At 37.3% G+C, this 17,804-nt stretch overlaps 1 protein-coding gene across 1 annotated transcript; it reads right to left on the minus strand.

Moving 5' to 3' along the window:
• Positions 1–214: 214 nt before the first annotated feature.
• Positions 215–17,444, minus strand: il21r.1 (interleukin 21 receptor, tandem duplicate 1). The gene is made up of 9 exons (XM_038281200.1): positions 17,280–17,444; positions 16,837–16,955; positions 16,444–16,555; positions 13,734–13,924; positions 13,379–13,515; positions 13,066–13,255; positions 12,870–12,960; positions 6,302–6,395; positions 215–1,216 (listed from the first exon to the last, which is right to left on the minus strand). The coding sequence occupies exons 2-9, from the start codon at positions 16,895–16,897 to the stop codon at positions 437–439; spliced, it is 1,656 nt and encodes a 551-aa protein (XP_038137128.1). The 5' UTR covers positions 16,898–16,955; positions 17,280–17,444; the 3' UTR covers positions 215–436.
• Between the last annotated feature and the right edge of the window lie 360 nt (positions 17,445–17,804).

A 17,804-nucleotide genomic window follows, 5' to 3' on the forward strand; every position in this document is an offset into this window, starting at 1 on the left:
AAGGGAGTTTTTCCTCTCCACTGTCGCTACAAGCATGCTTAGTGTGGGGGATTGTATTTGAGTCAATGAGTCAATGCAATCAACTGGTTTTCCTTAGATAGAAAACTTTGTATCAATTTGACTGTATGATCTGGTTGAACTGTAAAGTGCCTTGAGATGACATGTGTTGTGAATTTGGCGCTATATAAATAAACTGAATTGAATTGAAATTATCTGTACAAATAAAGGTAGCGCTAAACGAGTGTCATTAAAATCATACAAGTATCTCAGTTCTATAGCAATACACAGATTTCTGTACATCATAAAAATACAAGAGAGAATTTTAAATAAAGATACTTTTACTTGGCTCATAATATGCATGGAAAACAAGAGTTGCATAAAACACACACAGATTGTGTACATAGTACTCGGGCGATAATCCCTCTTATAGATACAGTTACTGTAACTGCGGCTGTGAATCAGATGCTACAGTTACTGTGTGGAGTTCATTGTTCACATTGTTGGGGTCCTCCTGAATTGTGCTGGATATCATCCACTGCTTGACATAGTTTGAATTTAAGTGCCTCTGCTCTGGAAAGGAGTTTGAGGGTGAGTCTGAAGCCCCGGGGCTGCTGCACTCTCCAAAGCCACTGTCGATGGTGTCCAAGTCCACGTGCGGGTAGCCGTCCTCCGAGTGTTCGTTTGACTTGAATGAGTCCAGAGACACCCTCTCTGCTTCCTGAAACTCAGCATCTGGCGGATAATTTTGGTTTTCCATTAATAAATCATTGGCAATTTGGTTTTCTCGTAGTGATATCCCACTTTGCCGGTCCATCTGCGACACTCGGGATTCCTCTAAATCATACGAGGCATTATCCCTGTTAGCGTCATCAAATGAGCCAAAACTTTCTCCATCTTGGTAACTTCTGAACGAGCTCTGTGACGTCACCTCTCCCTCGAACTCTTCTCCAGAAAGAGTCACAGTGTGGATAGAGATGTGTCCTGTGGAGTGGACGGTGCCCTGTGACGTGCTGCTGTCCTGGAATTGCAGCAGTCGGTTGCTGGGAAGCTGCGCACCATGAGGGAAGTCATCACCATCTTTTACCTCGTGGTCCTCGCTGTAATTTTGCTTCTCGTTTCTCCAGCTGAGGATTTCACTCTGCTTCTCGTTCATCATCGTGATGCATGTGGTTACCTTTAGGTAATCATACTCAGTGAACACAGGCTTCACCCATTCCTAAAGAACAAACAGAGTGGATTACTGATGAGAACTATAGCGTTAAATAAAACAGAATTTCATTTAGAACAACTCATAACTGAACATATTCAAGAAACACATTTAAAACTGAATATTTCCATTTTATTTTGAGAAAAAAGTAGCTCAAATGGGGGAAAAAAAAGTATATCTTTAAAATTTTAGCTAACAATTTGTGCAGCATCCATGGAGAAGCTGTGTTATCTTACCAAGAACCCTTTAGGATCATTTTAACAACATTAGCTTCATACTCGAGTATTTGGTACGATGTTATCAGTCATTTTCATTATTGTGGAAACATTTCGATCAACTTTTCTACAGAACCTTTCTTCCCTTTGAAACTGTTGTATAGAGAACCACATGACAATGCAGTGACTGCATCTTGACAGAGTTAGGATAACTCTAAACCATACAAAAAATTACTACAGCTGATGTTTATTTAAAAAGTGTTTGGTTTTTTCCAAAGAAATGACCAGAATCACTCTGACAAGGAGACATTAATCTACATAGTTTGTGGTGCTTTCAGATCAACCATTGTTAACCTTGGATGGAAGTTCTGAGAAAACTTGACAATGTTTGTTAAATGTTGTTTCCCTTTAAATAAACTGACAAAGCGACATATGATGAATTTCAGACAATTTTAAAATAGCATTCTAATGATTACCGGCTGTTGTATGGAAACTATTTTATCCTGCGTGGGTCATTGCTGTAGCCTCGTGAGACCATCATGATCTCGCGAGCTTTCAAGGTTTCACGAACGTCCAATCAGCGTTGGCTTTGAGGCGGGTTGAGGTGTGATGCAACGAGAAGCGCGACAGTTCAGTCTAAAGAACATGGCGGCTTCAGCCGATCAAACTAGCGTTAGCGTGGCTATCGAACAAGTTTTATCGGAATTACAGAGTATTTCTTCACTGAAAGAAGAGCAAAACACTGCTCTGGAGGCTTTTCTCAGAGGAAAAGATGTTTTTGCTCTTCTCCCGACTGGTTTCGGCAAGAGTTTGATCTATCAATTGGCTCCTCTTCGTCTTTGCTCTGTTAGTACGTCATATGCTTCGTTGATCTGATTGGTTTATTTGGCCCGTCTATCACCAACATAGGCCAATCAGCTAACCAGTATTTTCGCCCCTTCCCAAAATTACTTCAACGGAAGGTTTCCAGATGGATATGCGGAGCAAATCCATCTGGCGGAGTCAGGTTATCATTGCTGACCTCTGCATCAATACTATAATACTCCAAAACAAAATGCCTGCAGCTGCTTGTGCAAAGATGGTCACTTTAGTATTAGTAGTACTAGTCTATGAATTTCCCTCTTGAATCCAGTCTAGGCTGCAAGGGTGTAATTACTTTTTCACATCACTAAACATGCTATTACTTCTCCTAAGAAGGCTCAGTGTTTCCCCTTTTCTACATAAAGTTAGTACCAACTAATCAGGTTTGTTTAGTTTCTTGCATGACACCTTATGCAGATGATATTCAGTTTTATAAGAAATATTAACCCTTTGGGCCAATGGTCACTGGACAACTCTAGGCTTCTCTCTTTGAAACAGCCACATAGCTTTCATCTAGACTGTAAAATATAGACATATAGATTGAATCATTCTTTTTTCCAACCAATGTCGTGAAACATCAGTGAGATATGTTTTGTACTTCACAGTCTAACATCAGGTCATAAAACCACACTTCTAATACAGTTATGTTTATATTTCATTGCTCTCCCATCATGCCCATTGTTCTGAAACCTGAGGAGATTTTGCACATACACAACCTAACATGGTGGATTAATGTGGATCCCTCACTGCTGCCTGCAGAGTACATTTCAGCAACCTGTCTGATAATGTCTGCTACGGTTTGCATCTATCATTCGAACTTGTTCTCAGTTTAAGTTCTGAAATATAGAAACCTCTTTTAGGTGTTCATTTTCCCTGAAGTGTCACCCAAATGCCAAACGCTTAAAAAAAATGTTAGTAAAAGCGAATACCTTTTACATGATAGTTTGGATTCACTTTAAAAAAATTTCCATCACTTCTCAAACACTTATTTTATGATGCAATATTTATACTAAACAGAAGAGTTTTTGTTTCACGTAAAGAATGTGCTGATTAAGTATATGCTATTTTTAAATAAGCAGATAGCAGATGGCAAAAAGATCAATTTCGACAACTATAAGGTGAACTTTGATGCTAATTTAATGTGCAAGCTGTCCTCTGATGCACTGAGGCTTTTAAAGCAGTTCAAAGACTTCAGTTTAACGTAAGGCAAATGCAGCCACCTATAGCCTGAGATGACCAGATAAACTTGAATCAGTTTTTGACGCCAGGGCCACCACATCCTGCCTACAAAAGCTCATGAACTACGCTCTGAATCTGTACATCAACGAAGACGCCAGCAGTCTGCACCACAAGGATGTGAGATACGGCAGTAGTGCAAGAGCAGCCTTAGAAAGGGGAACTAAGGCGCAGTCACTTTGTAGACGCAGACGCACAAAAAAAGAAGCGTGTCTAAAATAAATAAAAACTGTTCACATTTGCTTGTTTCTACTCTGGTTGGTTTTGTAAAGTAAATATAATCTGGGACTGATTTTACAAAAACAAAAAAACAAAAAAGGTTTTTTCAAAAGAAGTTTAAAGCTGAAAGATTTTCTAAGTTTCTTAGACTGCTGTTAAGATTTAAAGTAGAAATTACATAAGTGGAAAAAAGACCTTATCTTTCATCGTTTTTTTTCTAACGCCTCCATTTCCTTATGGGGAAGCTTTTGTAGGGTAGCCTGTTCCTATGTGTTCCTCTGCTGGGCAAAGTATGTCATTACAGCTGGTTATCAAGGCGCGTTAAAACACATCTTTTTTGTGTGTGAACGTTTCTGATTGACTGAAATGATTGAGTCCCAGCCTAACAAGTATAGTATAGGAAAATTTAGTTCAAGAGCTTCTTTAGTCACTTATTTTCACAAGACACAAGTTCACACAAATTTCCAAACTTCTCCTGGACGTGCATTTCTTTTTTAATCTAACTCCACCCTTCTACTGAATTATAGGTCCTGACCAGGAGATGGCACTTCTCTTTAGATCTTAATGTCCACAAATCATGACAGAAAGAATATTTTAGTACAAAGATTGATATTTAAAAAGGAATTGTAGGGGACCAGCCAAGGGCCCATCAAGGAAAGTGGGGACATTCTGAATGTCACCTACTGTAATGTCTTGTTTGGGGATTTCTTACCATTAACTTGCCCAAATAACTCAGAAAAGCAATTCCATCCCTGTTCTATGTTTTCTGATTTTGTGAAAGTGCTCTGAGCCAGAGTTTCTATTTTCTTATGCTCATGCAGCCGCTTTCCGTTCTCACAGCCATCAGCCACTTGCAGTAGATGTCCTCTCAAACTGAGTCTAGTTTTGCTTCTTTTGAAAAGCTAGAAGATGCTGTTGCCATATGCTTGATCATGTGGAATTACTATTGTAAAGTAAAGAATTAGTGCCATCTGCTGACTGTCTTTATAAAAACCTGCAAGCAAGTTTAAAAGCACTTTGAGAACATCTCAGTCTGAATGTATTAAGTTCTAATAAAGCCAGTATGCTTGGACTGACTTGAGACAGCAGGGTTGTTTTTTTTTTAATAATCTTTAATGATGTTGACTCAATTGATTTTGTTCAAAATGCGCATAAACCCATGCATTCGTATCTTCAAACCTTGGACCTTATGCTAAAGAAGTTGAACTTGGTTACTTTGTTGTTGCCTGCTAAGAAGACATTTTTTAAATGGAAAATGTAAAAATTCAAATGAGAAATCCAACTTTAAAAAAACTTCTCAATAAAAAAAGGTTTTAATAGAGACTTGTTTCTCAGATTTTTTCATTTCTCTTTATATTTTATTGCTATTTTAAAATATAAATTAAATTAAAATTTTGTCAGACTTTAATATTTAAATTATTTGCTACCTAAATCCCTATACGAATGATCACTGTTGTCTGAAAAATGTTGTTGCTAACTTCCAGCACCTCCAGAGGAGAAGAGAACAGAATCTGATCTGTAAAATGCAATTTGAAAAGAACGATATTTGTATACTTATATCAGAAAGAAGGAAATGTTAAAAAAAATAAATAAAATTGAATAGAATGAAAGATAATATGAAATCTTTTGTATAAAATAAACATTTAAAATTTTAATCTGACTAAACTAAATTACTCTTAATCTTTTCTTTGTTAAGAATTCTGTTTTAGTTTTATTTCTATATTGCATTTCTTTTTGTGGAATGTCGACTTACAAGACGCGTTCTTTGGTGTAACAATAGCGGAACAAAATTAGCTCCATAATTCAGGAGGAACATATCATCTAAATATGGGACTAGATTCAATCATTGGGTTTACATTAGAAAAAAAACAACTTTTTAAGCAATCTGACTTTATGATATGGTTGAATTGTATCTGTAAAGTACCTTGAGTTTGCATATTTTGTGAATTGACTATATATAAATAAAGTGCGTTGAACTGAATAAAATATAACATGGAACATAACATCAAGTAGAAGGGTAAGATAATGTAGATACACATCACACATATATGTTTGAAGGAAACTGAGTCCTGAACAGCCGCCTACGCAGCAGCATAATCTGACTGCTGATATATAAAAATAGCAGACATCAAGAGTAAATTTACATTAGGGGGAAAATTAAAAAGTTAAAGAGCAGAGATAACCATTCAACCGTTGTGAAAAAAATAATAAAAAACGTAAACCACGACTTTTTCACTATGTCTCCTTCAGGTAAAAAAACAGGCTGTTTTTAGTGTGACACCATGGCAAATCAAAGACCTGAAACAGACTTTCAGGGGGTAATTTCCAGTGAGGTGGAACAGCTCTGACTGACTGAGACAAATATCCTCCCACAGTTTGTCAGGCTCATGAAGCCCCTGCAGAATGAGTCATGCACATCACTGAGTCCCTTCAACCTGCAGGGGAAGGGAAAGTCCCAGACAAACAGGGTCCAGATGTGCAGTAAGTCCCCTCTTCAGCAGCACCTGCTGGGCTATATTGGAAACTACAAACAATTTGAAAGTGTGCTTTTGTTTTCCCTTACCGTGAAATTCCCGTCATAGTTTTGGTAGAGGGGCTTGAAAAATTCATGGGGTCTGGGGATGTATGTGATCATTCTGAGTTTTTTCAGCCAACACCTGAAAAAACACACAAAAAAAAAACATGAAGAAGTTTAATAAGAGATTAGCTTTTGACAGTTGACCCAATTTGGTCCTTTTTTATAAGCAAAACCGAGAGACCCTTCGTCTATTTCAGATGTAACATAAAAAAAACAAGAAAACAAAAAAACATCTACTGTAATTATCTAGAACCGATAATTATTTGCCTAATTATTGAGCATGTGAAAAAATAAAAAATAAAAAGCCAGCAAATATAGCAGAACTAAAGAGCTGAGCTGGTTTAATAATAGGCCTCTGCATCCTTGTTCAAAGGAGGGTTATCATAGATACTCCTTTCAGTCTGCTGTAGATATCACTACTTCCAATAAAAACGATAATTAAACTGATTTCTGCACACGTTTCCCAATAATTAGAGGCTGTCCTTGGAACCTCTTCTGGACTGAGATCTCTGATGTTTCTCCAGGAAACTGTTTTCCAGTCTAGGGGTTCCCAGAGCTCCACTGACCGCGGGCACTACAGTCCCCTTCACCTCCAGGCTCTCCGGTTCTTCCCTGAGTCCTTCATCTCCAATTTTTAATGATCTTTTATTGCTGATGTTTCTATCATTTGGGAGGGCCACATCGATCACTATAGCGGACCTCTCCTGCTTATAAATGGTCACAATGTTCAGTTGTTTGGCCAAAACCATCTACTCTTTTTGTATCTGGAAGTCCCACAGTATCTTTACACTATACCACTTTGTTTATATATGTATATATATATATATATCTGTCCAGGGACATCGGGTTGTTAGTATGTCAATTGTGTCCGATTTGAAGCAACCTGGAGCAATGACACAAACACTCGGCCTTAAGCTAAAGTAAACTGCTTTATATTCTTAAAACTACTGTTTTCGCCTTATATAGGGACAGTAACGTTAGCAAAGCATCTTTAGACTAACTGTTGTTCTCTTAGAGTTAATGGTTAAGTGAAGTCCTCATTTAATATATAAGTTTAACACAGTTATGAATGTGTTTTGACAGCACTGGAAATATGTGTAAAATAATGATTAATGTTCAATTTGGAAGTATGTAAGAGCTAAGCTAACATTAGCATCGCACTCATTCATGTCTTAACAGACATTTACAATTAAAGTTTAAATCTACTGTTAAGAATTGTTCATTTTGTGTCCATTATTGTGTTTATATAATTGTCAGCTGTTGACAGAGGTGTTGTTTTTGTATAAAAAGTCAGACATCTGTTTTCGGAGGAAACAGTGGTTAACTCAAAGATGCTTTGCTAACATGAACTATTGGCTACAACCAGAAAGAAAACAGTTCTGTTTTTAGAGGCAGGACTTACAAATATTTATATATAGTAAAATTATGTCCACGGGCTTAAATCATGTAATAATTTTTTAATAAAATAGTGTAAAAACATATACTGCCTTTGTTGAAAACCTTGCTTTTAATAATCAGAAACTCTTCTTCAAATATGTAAGTTAATCCCATAAGCGCATCCCTTTGTTTGAATTTTATATATTAATTTGTTGCTGTTGAAGTCTATTTATTTTGTGTATTTGAATGTAAAAATTACTTAATAAACTAAATTACACACATTATATTTTTTTTTTTACCCATTTCTCTATACAGTTATGTTAATTTTAGTTTCTATATCTACTTGAAACTGTAATGGCAGTTTAATAGTTAAATGTGTGAAATAGTCTACATGTCTAGTCATTGTGGTCGTCTACGGTGGTTTTCGAAGCCCAGTTTTCTCAAAGGTTAATTTTGCACGATTAATACACAGACTTATAATTGGTAAAACAAAGGTTGTTGTTGAATTCTACCTATTTCATTTAACGCTAATATAAGGCCAACTTATCTGGAAATATTTCAAATTTTCATCTGAATAAGGATGATAAATAATACTTTATTATTTTAACAATATATCTTAAACAAAAAAATATTATTACAAAAATTATAATGAAAATCATAAATTCAGTAAAAAGTTTATTGTAGAAAAATTGGCTTTGCATAATTAAAAAAATCTAGTGTCAAATCTAGAGTAACAGAGCGAAATATAACAAAATCTGGTGCATCTGACCCCAGTCTCATCACATTTCTTCCTTGAACATGTCCTTTTCTGTATTTGCTTTTTTTTTTAATTGTTGCAAGTAATGACTTTATGCTGGTCTTTGTGTTTTTTTTTTACATTTATAAACCCTTAAAAATCATGACATGTAATTCTGGTTTAAAAAACAAGACCAAACATGGCTGTCGTATAAATGATTACAAAGCATTTTGCTGAATGAATGAGTCAGAGTTTGATCTTAACATTTGATAATAAAATATCCCACGCTCCAACTCAGAACAAGATGATAATGATCATCATCATAAAGGTTTATTAACCAGAAGGCAGAGATTGAGAACAAAACTTGTCAACTGGAGGTTGGTTTTGGCGATTTCCCGAAAAAGGACCCAAACCAAAACACGAAATCAAGACGTCGCCTGAGTTCTCTTTAAATTCCTCTTATAAACTCTATCCCTTTCAGGGCACATGCTATGAATTGAAAACATGTTGGTTCTATGGTAGAAATTGTCTTTTAGTTATCCTATATGCTGATGACACCTCTGTATTTTATTCTAATGACATTTATAGTTGTTTCATTAACGATGTTAATACTGAACTTGTTGAAGTTATGAACAATTTATCTCAAAATTCAGATAAAAAGGTAGCAATGCTATTATGAAATTAAGACCTATTACCAAACAGAGATACAGTGTTGATATAGATACAGTAAATAAAATGGAGACACATAAAAAGCAAAGTTTCTAAAAGGATCTTAGTTATTAGCAACATTAAATAATTTTAGAATATACTAGCACTGTGCTTCTGTATTGCTTATTAGTTTGGTGTCTGAATTTGTAAATATAAGTCAGCAAACTTAAATAAATGTAAGCTTTGATTGTGTTTCTTGATACAAGTTTAGAAATGATAACCTTGCAAATTTATCCTATAGGTATGACTCACAAATTCACGAGTACAAATCTGTGACCCCTCATGAAGCTTTTATACTGCTCACCAGTTGGTGGCAGCAGTGCACCTAAAAGTTGTCCAAGCCGACAAAACGCAAAAGAACAAAGTAGAACAACAAAAAAAAAATGATTGGATAATGATTGATAATTGGGTAAAATAACTGTTAATAAAGATAGATGTGCAGGTGTGTGAGTTTGTAAACGTAAGCCAATAAACAAAAAAGTAATAAATAATAATGGTATTAGTTCCTTTTTATAACACCTAACATCAGATTTTCATCTGTTAGAATCAAAGTTTAAAAGCTATAAATACAGGTTACAACTTTGCAAATACAAAAGTAGCCTACTTATAACAAATATATAATTATGAATCTACAAACCCAGATGACGCTGTTACACCAGTGGGTGGCAGTAACGCACCTAAATGTTGTTTACCAACTAGCATTAGTCAAAAGAAGAAGAGGAAGACGACATAAAAAAAAAAATTCTGTGCTTCTGGATCATCAGGCGTTTCTCAATATGCGTTCTTGAGCGTTCTGGTGTGCTCGTGTACTCGTGACACGTCATCAGCCTCAGCCCGAGTACCGTTCCAATTCTCGAGAACGCCAGATCGAGAACGCATCAAATCCCCGGATGTTGTTCTCGCCCCGCCCTCTTTATCGAGCATGCATCAGAGCAGACTTGTGCGTTCTTCAGACTGACCGCTTCCCCAGAATGCCCCGCGGCCGCAGCTTGATTCGAGACAGCGCTCACAGTGTTAAGTTAAACATTCCCTTTTCTGCTGCTGTTGTTCTTCAAAAGTACGTTTTGAAATCGTTTGAGGCGATAACATTATACATTTAAGCCTCCCTGTGTGGCCTGTTTACAGAGTTAGTGCGAAAAAAAAAAAAAAGTCCAACGTTGAGCGGACCAGAGTGACCAGCAGACCTCCGAGGGTAACCGCAGCCAGGGCTAAATTTACCCCGTCTGTAGTGCACTTCTCTCGGTCTAGTTATGTGTGAACTACCACTCGTTCTGATGGCGGTTTTTTGCGGTTCTGTAATTTTTTTTTATGTTTTTTAAGCTTTAGAAATTAAAAATATTGTTTTCAAAATGTTTTGTGTAGGGAATAAATAGTTTTGACTGTTAAAGAAATGCTAAAGAACGTTGCCTGTGATGACGTCACGAGTACGCTTCTGTTCCAATACACATACGTGCTTGCGTGCTCGCGTTCTAGTCAAGTCCGATCTTCCTGCATTCTCGCCAAGAACGGACTTGACGAGAACTCGAGTACGTACTCGCATTCTCGTGAATTGAGAAACGCCCATTATCTTTCTCCCTGTTAAGCAGTGGTTGGTAACCGCCTTCAGGTGCATTACTGCCACTACCTGGTTAGGAGTGTAAACTCAAGCATACACGCAGAGAGTTTATGCCCTTTTCAGGCCGATTTTTCAGTCGGGCGACCATTTTTTGGATCGGGCCAAGTTTCAGCCTCATTTTTCGACCAGCGGCATGTTGTATACACTGGTTAACGAGGGGCAGTTAGCCTCTCGCGTCCGACTCCCGATCAGGAATTGAAAGGTAAAATCAAACAAACTTCTTCTTCTTGCTCCAGATTGACGAGTCGTTTGGTTTTTGGACGTTCAGTGTGAGCAATTAGATCGCATCAGAGCATCGGGCAGTACAGTGTAAGAACATACATCGTGAGCTGTGAACTTTTAAACCCTGCAAATTCATCGTACAGTTTGAGCTGTAGCTGCGTGCAACGATTGAAAAAATCGTACCGTGTATTCCTGACCTAACGGCTTCATTGGGGGGTTGTAAATTCGTACTAATACATTTCTTACGAGTACTTGTATTTTAGCAAAGTTGTAACTTGTATTTGTAACTTTCAAAAATTGTAATCTGAGATGAAATGTGATGTCACATGTATGAAAAAGCTAAAAACAAGGAACAAATATCTTAAATGTATTTTCATTAGCTGTCCTACATCTATAAATTCAGACAATTTATTGAAAGCTATTTTACTCCATAGTTAAAAACGGCAAAAACTAAAGCAAAGGAGTGATTTTTGTAGAAGGTGGTGTCTAAGTCACATATTCGTCCTCAGTGTGGATTTTAAGGTCAATATTATTCTTCTAAGGAGTCTGATATCAAATCTGAACGCAATAAACAGATATTCACTGATTAATTATGCTTTATTCTGTCTGGAAAGCAGTTTTTAGTGTTGCAATATCATCACAATCAAATTCTATTTACAGGGTTCCCGCAGGTCCTTAAAAAGTCTTAAAAGGCATTGAATTCTTCAAAATAAAATTAAGGCCTTAATTGGTAGTAAAATGTCTTAAATCAGTCTTTCGTAGGTCTTAATTTTTAAAACATCATAAAAAGGATTGTTTTTATTATGATTTATTTTTGTAATCTAAATAAAACATTAAAATTGACAATTTTTTTTTGTTCCACCCTTGTCTCTGCAACGCCTCCACTTATCACCAAATCAAACATACTAAGAAAACCATAGAAAGAAAAATAGCTGCAAAAAAGACTTAGCACTGGTTATGTTGGGGCTTTAAAACTGATTTGTTTTGTTTCCTGCTAAAACAAAATTTGTGACTTCAGTTAAATAATTGTTAAAATATTTCTGTCATTTGTGTGTTTTTAGCTTTCTTCCTGCATGGGAAGCTTTTCAAAATTCGAAACATTAGTGCAGTGGTTTATGTTAAAATAAACCTTTGGGTTAAGTTGTCGCAAGCAGGTTTTTCTTGCGTTTCTTGTGAATTTGGTCTTAAATTTTTATTTCAAGTGGCATTAAAAAGTCTTGAATTTAACTTGCCTTATGCTGTATGAACCCTGATTTAAAATCTGTTTAATCTGGAATTAATTACTCAGCTGTATTGAAGCTAAATAAATTGACGAAGGAATGCTCCACATAACAAGGAGCTCCTTTGTAAAGACTGTCAAGGAGAGCAAAGGCATGCCAAAACTCAAAGTGTGAAAACTGCTTCTCACACCTCAATTGTTACATCATCGTTACATAAAAAAAGAGCAAAATTTATCCGGTTGGTTACTCTTCCGAGTCTATGTTTGCTTCTTGAAAGTGTGGAGAGCCAAAGCAAGTTGCTCTTGCTTCTGTGATGCTCTGCTGCAAGACTTCCTATGCCTGTGAGCCATTCAGTGCAACGGGCCGCTGCACGTACTGCGGTGCCGTGGTTTCTACATATGTGGGAGGTGATGCCAGGAATCAACTAATGCGGTGAGACTTTTTGCTAATCATTTACTGGAAGGCAGTATGATGGTGACCTTCAGTCCTTCTCTCCACTTTATCAGCTCATTTTTGTTTAATCAGGATGCGATTGAACAGAGCGTTAAAAGAGAAGTTTCAATGAATTTCTTTAGTCTTGAAAACATTCTTCTTGATAAAAAGACTAAAATCAGTCAAGTCAGTGGGGGAATCCCGTTAAAGACGCACACCGCTGCAGTGTTTGAAGGTACTCACGGTTTTTGTAGGTATCCCAATAACAGGAGGGCGAGGAAGAGAATGATGGGCGTTGATATGTAAAGCCAGTAAAAATTTATTCCTGGTAAATCTGCAAATGATAAATACATTTGATTTGAGTGTTTTACACCTAAGAATAACAGTAGTTTTGACCTAAGATGCATAGTTTGAAAGGAGTAGGTATAACATTCTCCACCTTCTTCCTCCTGAGAAGCTTTCGCTGTGATCCACTGGATACCAGAACTCCATTCGCTCCACGGACCCTGAAGGTAGTAATCAGGACAGTGTTTTGCCCGAACGTCCACAATGTAGGCGGTGTCAGGTCGGAGGATTTCTTCACTTAGCCTAAAGTATTTCTCTTTTCCCTGTACCTCATTGATTATATCCTGTTTGTCAGAGAGGAGAAGCACAACTCAGCAGGATATCATCGGCATACGATTTGACTTTATCAGTTATTGTCACAGCAAATGGGATTTTAGCTCCAGCTGTGCTTTTTGCACACATATTACCTGAAACAGGTCTGTTGCATTTCTTATGCGGACTCCGTATATCAGGCATCCATCCGAGGTGTCGCTCCAGGTAATGTTGTAGAATCCAGGGTCTGTAGCATTTGCCACTTTGATATTAACAGGAGGTTCAGGTTTTACTGAAAAAAAAAAGAATAAATCAAGAGGGGGTCAGAAGAAACTGGGGGTTAAAAATGTGCTTCTTCCAACAAATCTTCAGTTGCCAAAGATAGGTGACCTTAAAACAGTTCTCAGATGGATTTTTTCTTCTTCATTTTTTTAAAGTTTTTACTTCACTTGGTTATCAGCTCAGCAGAAATGATGCGTGCTGTTATGAGTTACTATCTGTTGAACGTACCCACTTGAGAGATCGCCCATCGGAATGACTCATTGAGTTCTACCCATCCTTCGCTGCTGGGCAGGCTGACTGTAGCAGAGCAGATGTTGTCAACTGAAGCAACTAAGTAGAGATTCTCTTCAACGATAGAGCACCAAGAATGAGGTGGTTTGATCTCACAGCTGCCTTTAACCTCATCGTCACTATCATCACTGTAAAAGAACAATCCGCCGTTAGGAGAAGACTTTGCTGCAGGCAGAGACAAATTAAACACCTGCTGTTTGGTCAGAGCATAAAAAGATAACAAATATCAATCATAATGTTCACCAATGTTCAAATCCCGCATGGACTTCTTATGAATGAATCCAGTAATGTGGTTCAGATATCAAAGTCTAAGTGTGACCTTAAATATTTATGTTTTTATATATCAACACACTTTTTGGAGGAAATTTTCTGGCATAAAAAGCTCTCATTTTCAAATGCACGATGGGAAAGGTAGGCTTCCTATTAATTTACCATTTATCATGGTTTCATATTTACAGAGTTTGTTTGTAATAGGTCAGGGTTCCCTAATTTGGGCCCTCCAGGTCCGCTTCCATGTACCTTTTAGATGTGTCTCTGCTTCAACAAAACTGAGTCAAATAATTACCTACTGAGAGGATAATATAGAGGAGTTCTGGACACAGAAACACATCTAAAATTTGCAGAACACCGGACCTCCAGGACCCTGCAATAAACTAAGTAGAGGTAGGTGGAGTTCCCAAAACGTTTATTTAAGAGAGATTAGCACTATTAAATTAACATTTTTTACTCAAGCAAAAGTAAAGAGTGTAATTAGGAGAAAAGGAAAATGGCTATTCAAATACTGAGAAACGTTTGGCTCATAACATCTGACTTAATGTTTATTATGACTTAATCCGACAGCTATGTGCAAATTCTGGTATTTTAGAGCAAAGGAAGAAAAAAAAAATGCAGTTATTTAACAAAGTCAGGAAGAAGAACACGTTTTCAAATCACACAGGTAGCCTGCAGATTCCTGGAAATACATCAGACGTCTCGGTCCAGAAGAGTGCAGTTCTAGGAACAGCAAAGACACTGCGCACAACCCTATATATATATATATATATATATAAAACAGTTTTTTTGGTATGTGTCATCCTCAAGCTCGGGTCCTCTACCAGAGGCCTGGGAGTTTGAGGGTTCTGCGCAGTATCTTAGCTGTTCCTAGGACTGCGCTCTTCTGGACAGAGACCTCTGATGTTTTACCTGGAATCTGCTGTAGCCACTCTCCCAGTTTGGGGGTCACAGCCCCCAGTGCTCCAATTACCACTGGCACCACTGCTGCTCTTACTTTCCAGCTCGGAAAGTAAGAGCAGCTTGGTCAATTTCAACTACCTTAGGAGGTGTCTTCCATTTTGACCTTGGGACTTCCAGCCCATACTCATGGCAGATGTTCCTGTACACTATGACAGCTACCTGGTTGTGGCGTTCCATGTTGTTGTTGTGTGTTTGTGTGTGTGTGCATGTAACTGTCTAGCCATCAGAGTGAGAACCATTTTTTCCAATTTCACCATCATATTGAGGACAGGTTGTTGCAAAGTGAGGACCTTTTGCCGGTCCTCACATGCTCTTTTGCTAATGGTTAGCTTTAGAGCTAATGTGTCACTTGGGTTAGGGTGAGGTATGCATTGGCAATGGTTAGGTTTAGGGCTAGTTTTAGGGTTAGGACATAGAAAGGCTTGAATAAGACTAAAATCAATGGAAGTCAACACAGGAAAATCAGGAAATAAAAAGAGCTTCCAGCTTAATATCTACAGTTCAATGTTTATTCACATAATCTCTAAAGAGCTTGTTACTCATGGTGGGTTGAGTAACCAGAAAATCTACTCTAGTAAGATTAGCAAAACTGTCATAGAATACAAATTCAGTAAAAAAGGAAAAGTTGACTTAAGTTCAGCTCCTCCAAACAGTGAATTTGTCCTAAAAGTTGCTCAACTAAATGTAACTGGTTGATACTCAACTCTTCCCAAGCTTAGCGATCACCTGCCATGTTTTCAAGGTAAACAAGAAGTAGAGGAAAGAGAAGTGGAACATGAAATTTGGCACGGCTGCAACAAACGGTTTTCTCACCAACTTACAGCCGAGACTAAACTCTGTTTAAGTATCCAATCTGCAAAAAGCCGCCTCCACTGTCACGTCATCTTTAATCCTCACCTGTTCTATCTGTCCGCACCTTCATTGTGCAAACAGACCATCGGAGTAATTTCTTAAATGCAATGAAATATTTACATTTTATTTTCTTTGTTCTGCTGCAAACTTTGAGGATCATATGTCTAAAAATTGAACTTGACCTTTTGTCTTAGTCAGACATGATCTTTACTGCTACAGATCTGTGGGGGAGGGGGTGGCTGTTTATGTCAAAGAGGAATTGACTTTGAAGAGAGTTTATAAAAGTTAGTGAAAATCTGTGTTTGAGCTTAAAAGAAAATGTTTGGGAGGTGTGTTTATCTCCAACCATTGGCTCTTATTTATATTCTAATTGGTAACTCAACTCAGATGCTGCAGAGGCTTGCTTTCCTAAATGTCAGAAACTGTCACAGGTGTGAAAATGACTCATGGAGCTGTTTCTCTTTTTTAAAACAGAGCTTAAAACAGCCACTGCAGACTTGCTGTGCTATTTCAAATAAAATAATTTGCAACGACATCAAACAATGACAAGACAACTTTTTACCTGCAAGTCACATTTAGTCGAACAGGAAGTGCTGGCACAGAGCCTGAGCAGGAGCAGTTAAGCTTTGTGTTGTAGTCCGTGCTGCAGGTGATATTGCAGACAGATGCAGCTGCTGCAGAGGAGAAAAAAGGAGGTCATTTGCAACGGTTTCGGTACACAGATTTGCCCTTCTTAATCCCGAATGGCAGCCACAGTGATTCTTATCTCAACCTAGAAGTTTCAACCTATCTTAAAATGCAAAGCCATTTTAATTTTTTGATTAATGAAATGCAGGTATAAGAGAGGATTCACTGATTTAAAACTACATGAAATTTTTTAAAGAAGAATAATCTTCTGAAATGTTAATGTACAGAACAGAGGAAAAGGTTCTTTAGATCCCATAAACAATCTTACCTCCACCAATGAATACCGTGAGAACCCAGAGCAATGATAGGAACAGAGGTGGAGGAGCCATGCGGATGACTCACGGTTATCAGAAGCTGGGCAGGCAGGGGAAAACACAGCACATGAGACTGAAGACAGAAATAGAGATAGCTGATTGACTGTTGAATTTAAAGAAAGCACAAATAAAAGAAAACATCTCGACTTTAAATCATCTTATGCCGAACTGGAGCAAAGGTTAATCATTACAAAAAGAGCACAACCCGGTAAGATTTAAAAAGTACAAGAGGCGTTAATAAATTAGTATTAGCTTTCAAAGTGAAAAGGATATGAAGATGAATAGATTTGCATTAGTATACAAATATATGAAAAAGCATTAAAAATGTTAATAATCTAAGACCTTTCTTTAAACTTGACGTTTGATCTATAAACACAGAAAAACAGCAGTTTTTTACCTTTTTGAATGGTGGTTTGATTGCAGTTTGATAGTTGAAGGTGATCCTGGAGTCACTTAAGCATTGCCGGCAGAAGACTGAGTGGAAGGACACTCAGGTAGCGAGCTAAAGGCGTCACTGTCAGCACAGTGACTAAGGATGTGGTCTCAAAGCGTGTAATGTGGTACCTTCCCACCACTTCCACTTTCAGCTATGAATATGCATCAGCTTAGGCTAAAAAAAAGTCAACAGGAAACTGAAGACATGTTGAACAAAATAATACAGACATCAACTTTGGTTCACCTACTTTACCCTTAAAGGAAAACAGTTATAGACTTGTTACTTGCTTTGCATTTGAAAAGTGTATGAAGTCCCCTGCAACCTGATTAGATCATGCTAAAAGCCACTGGCTCTTAAACTTTTTTGAGTGTCACAAACTTATGTACTTAAGTATCTCCATAATACAATACAATAAAACCTGTTTATTTATTTAGTGCCAATTCACAACTCATGTCATCTCAAGGTATTTACAGAGACAATTCAACC

Source organism: Cyprinodon tularosa, unplaced genomic scaffold, assembly GCF_016077235.1.
Source record: "Cyprinodon tularosa strain WSP-4 unplaced genomic scaffold, ASM1607723v1 ctg168, whole genome shotgun sequence".
NCBI lineage: Eukaryota > Metazoa > Chordata > Actinopteri > Cyprinodontiformes > Cyprinodontidae > Cyprinodon > Cyprinodon tularosa.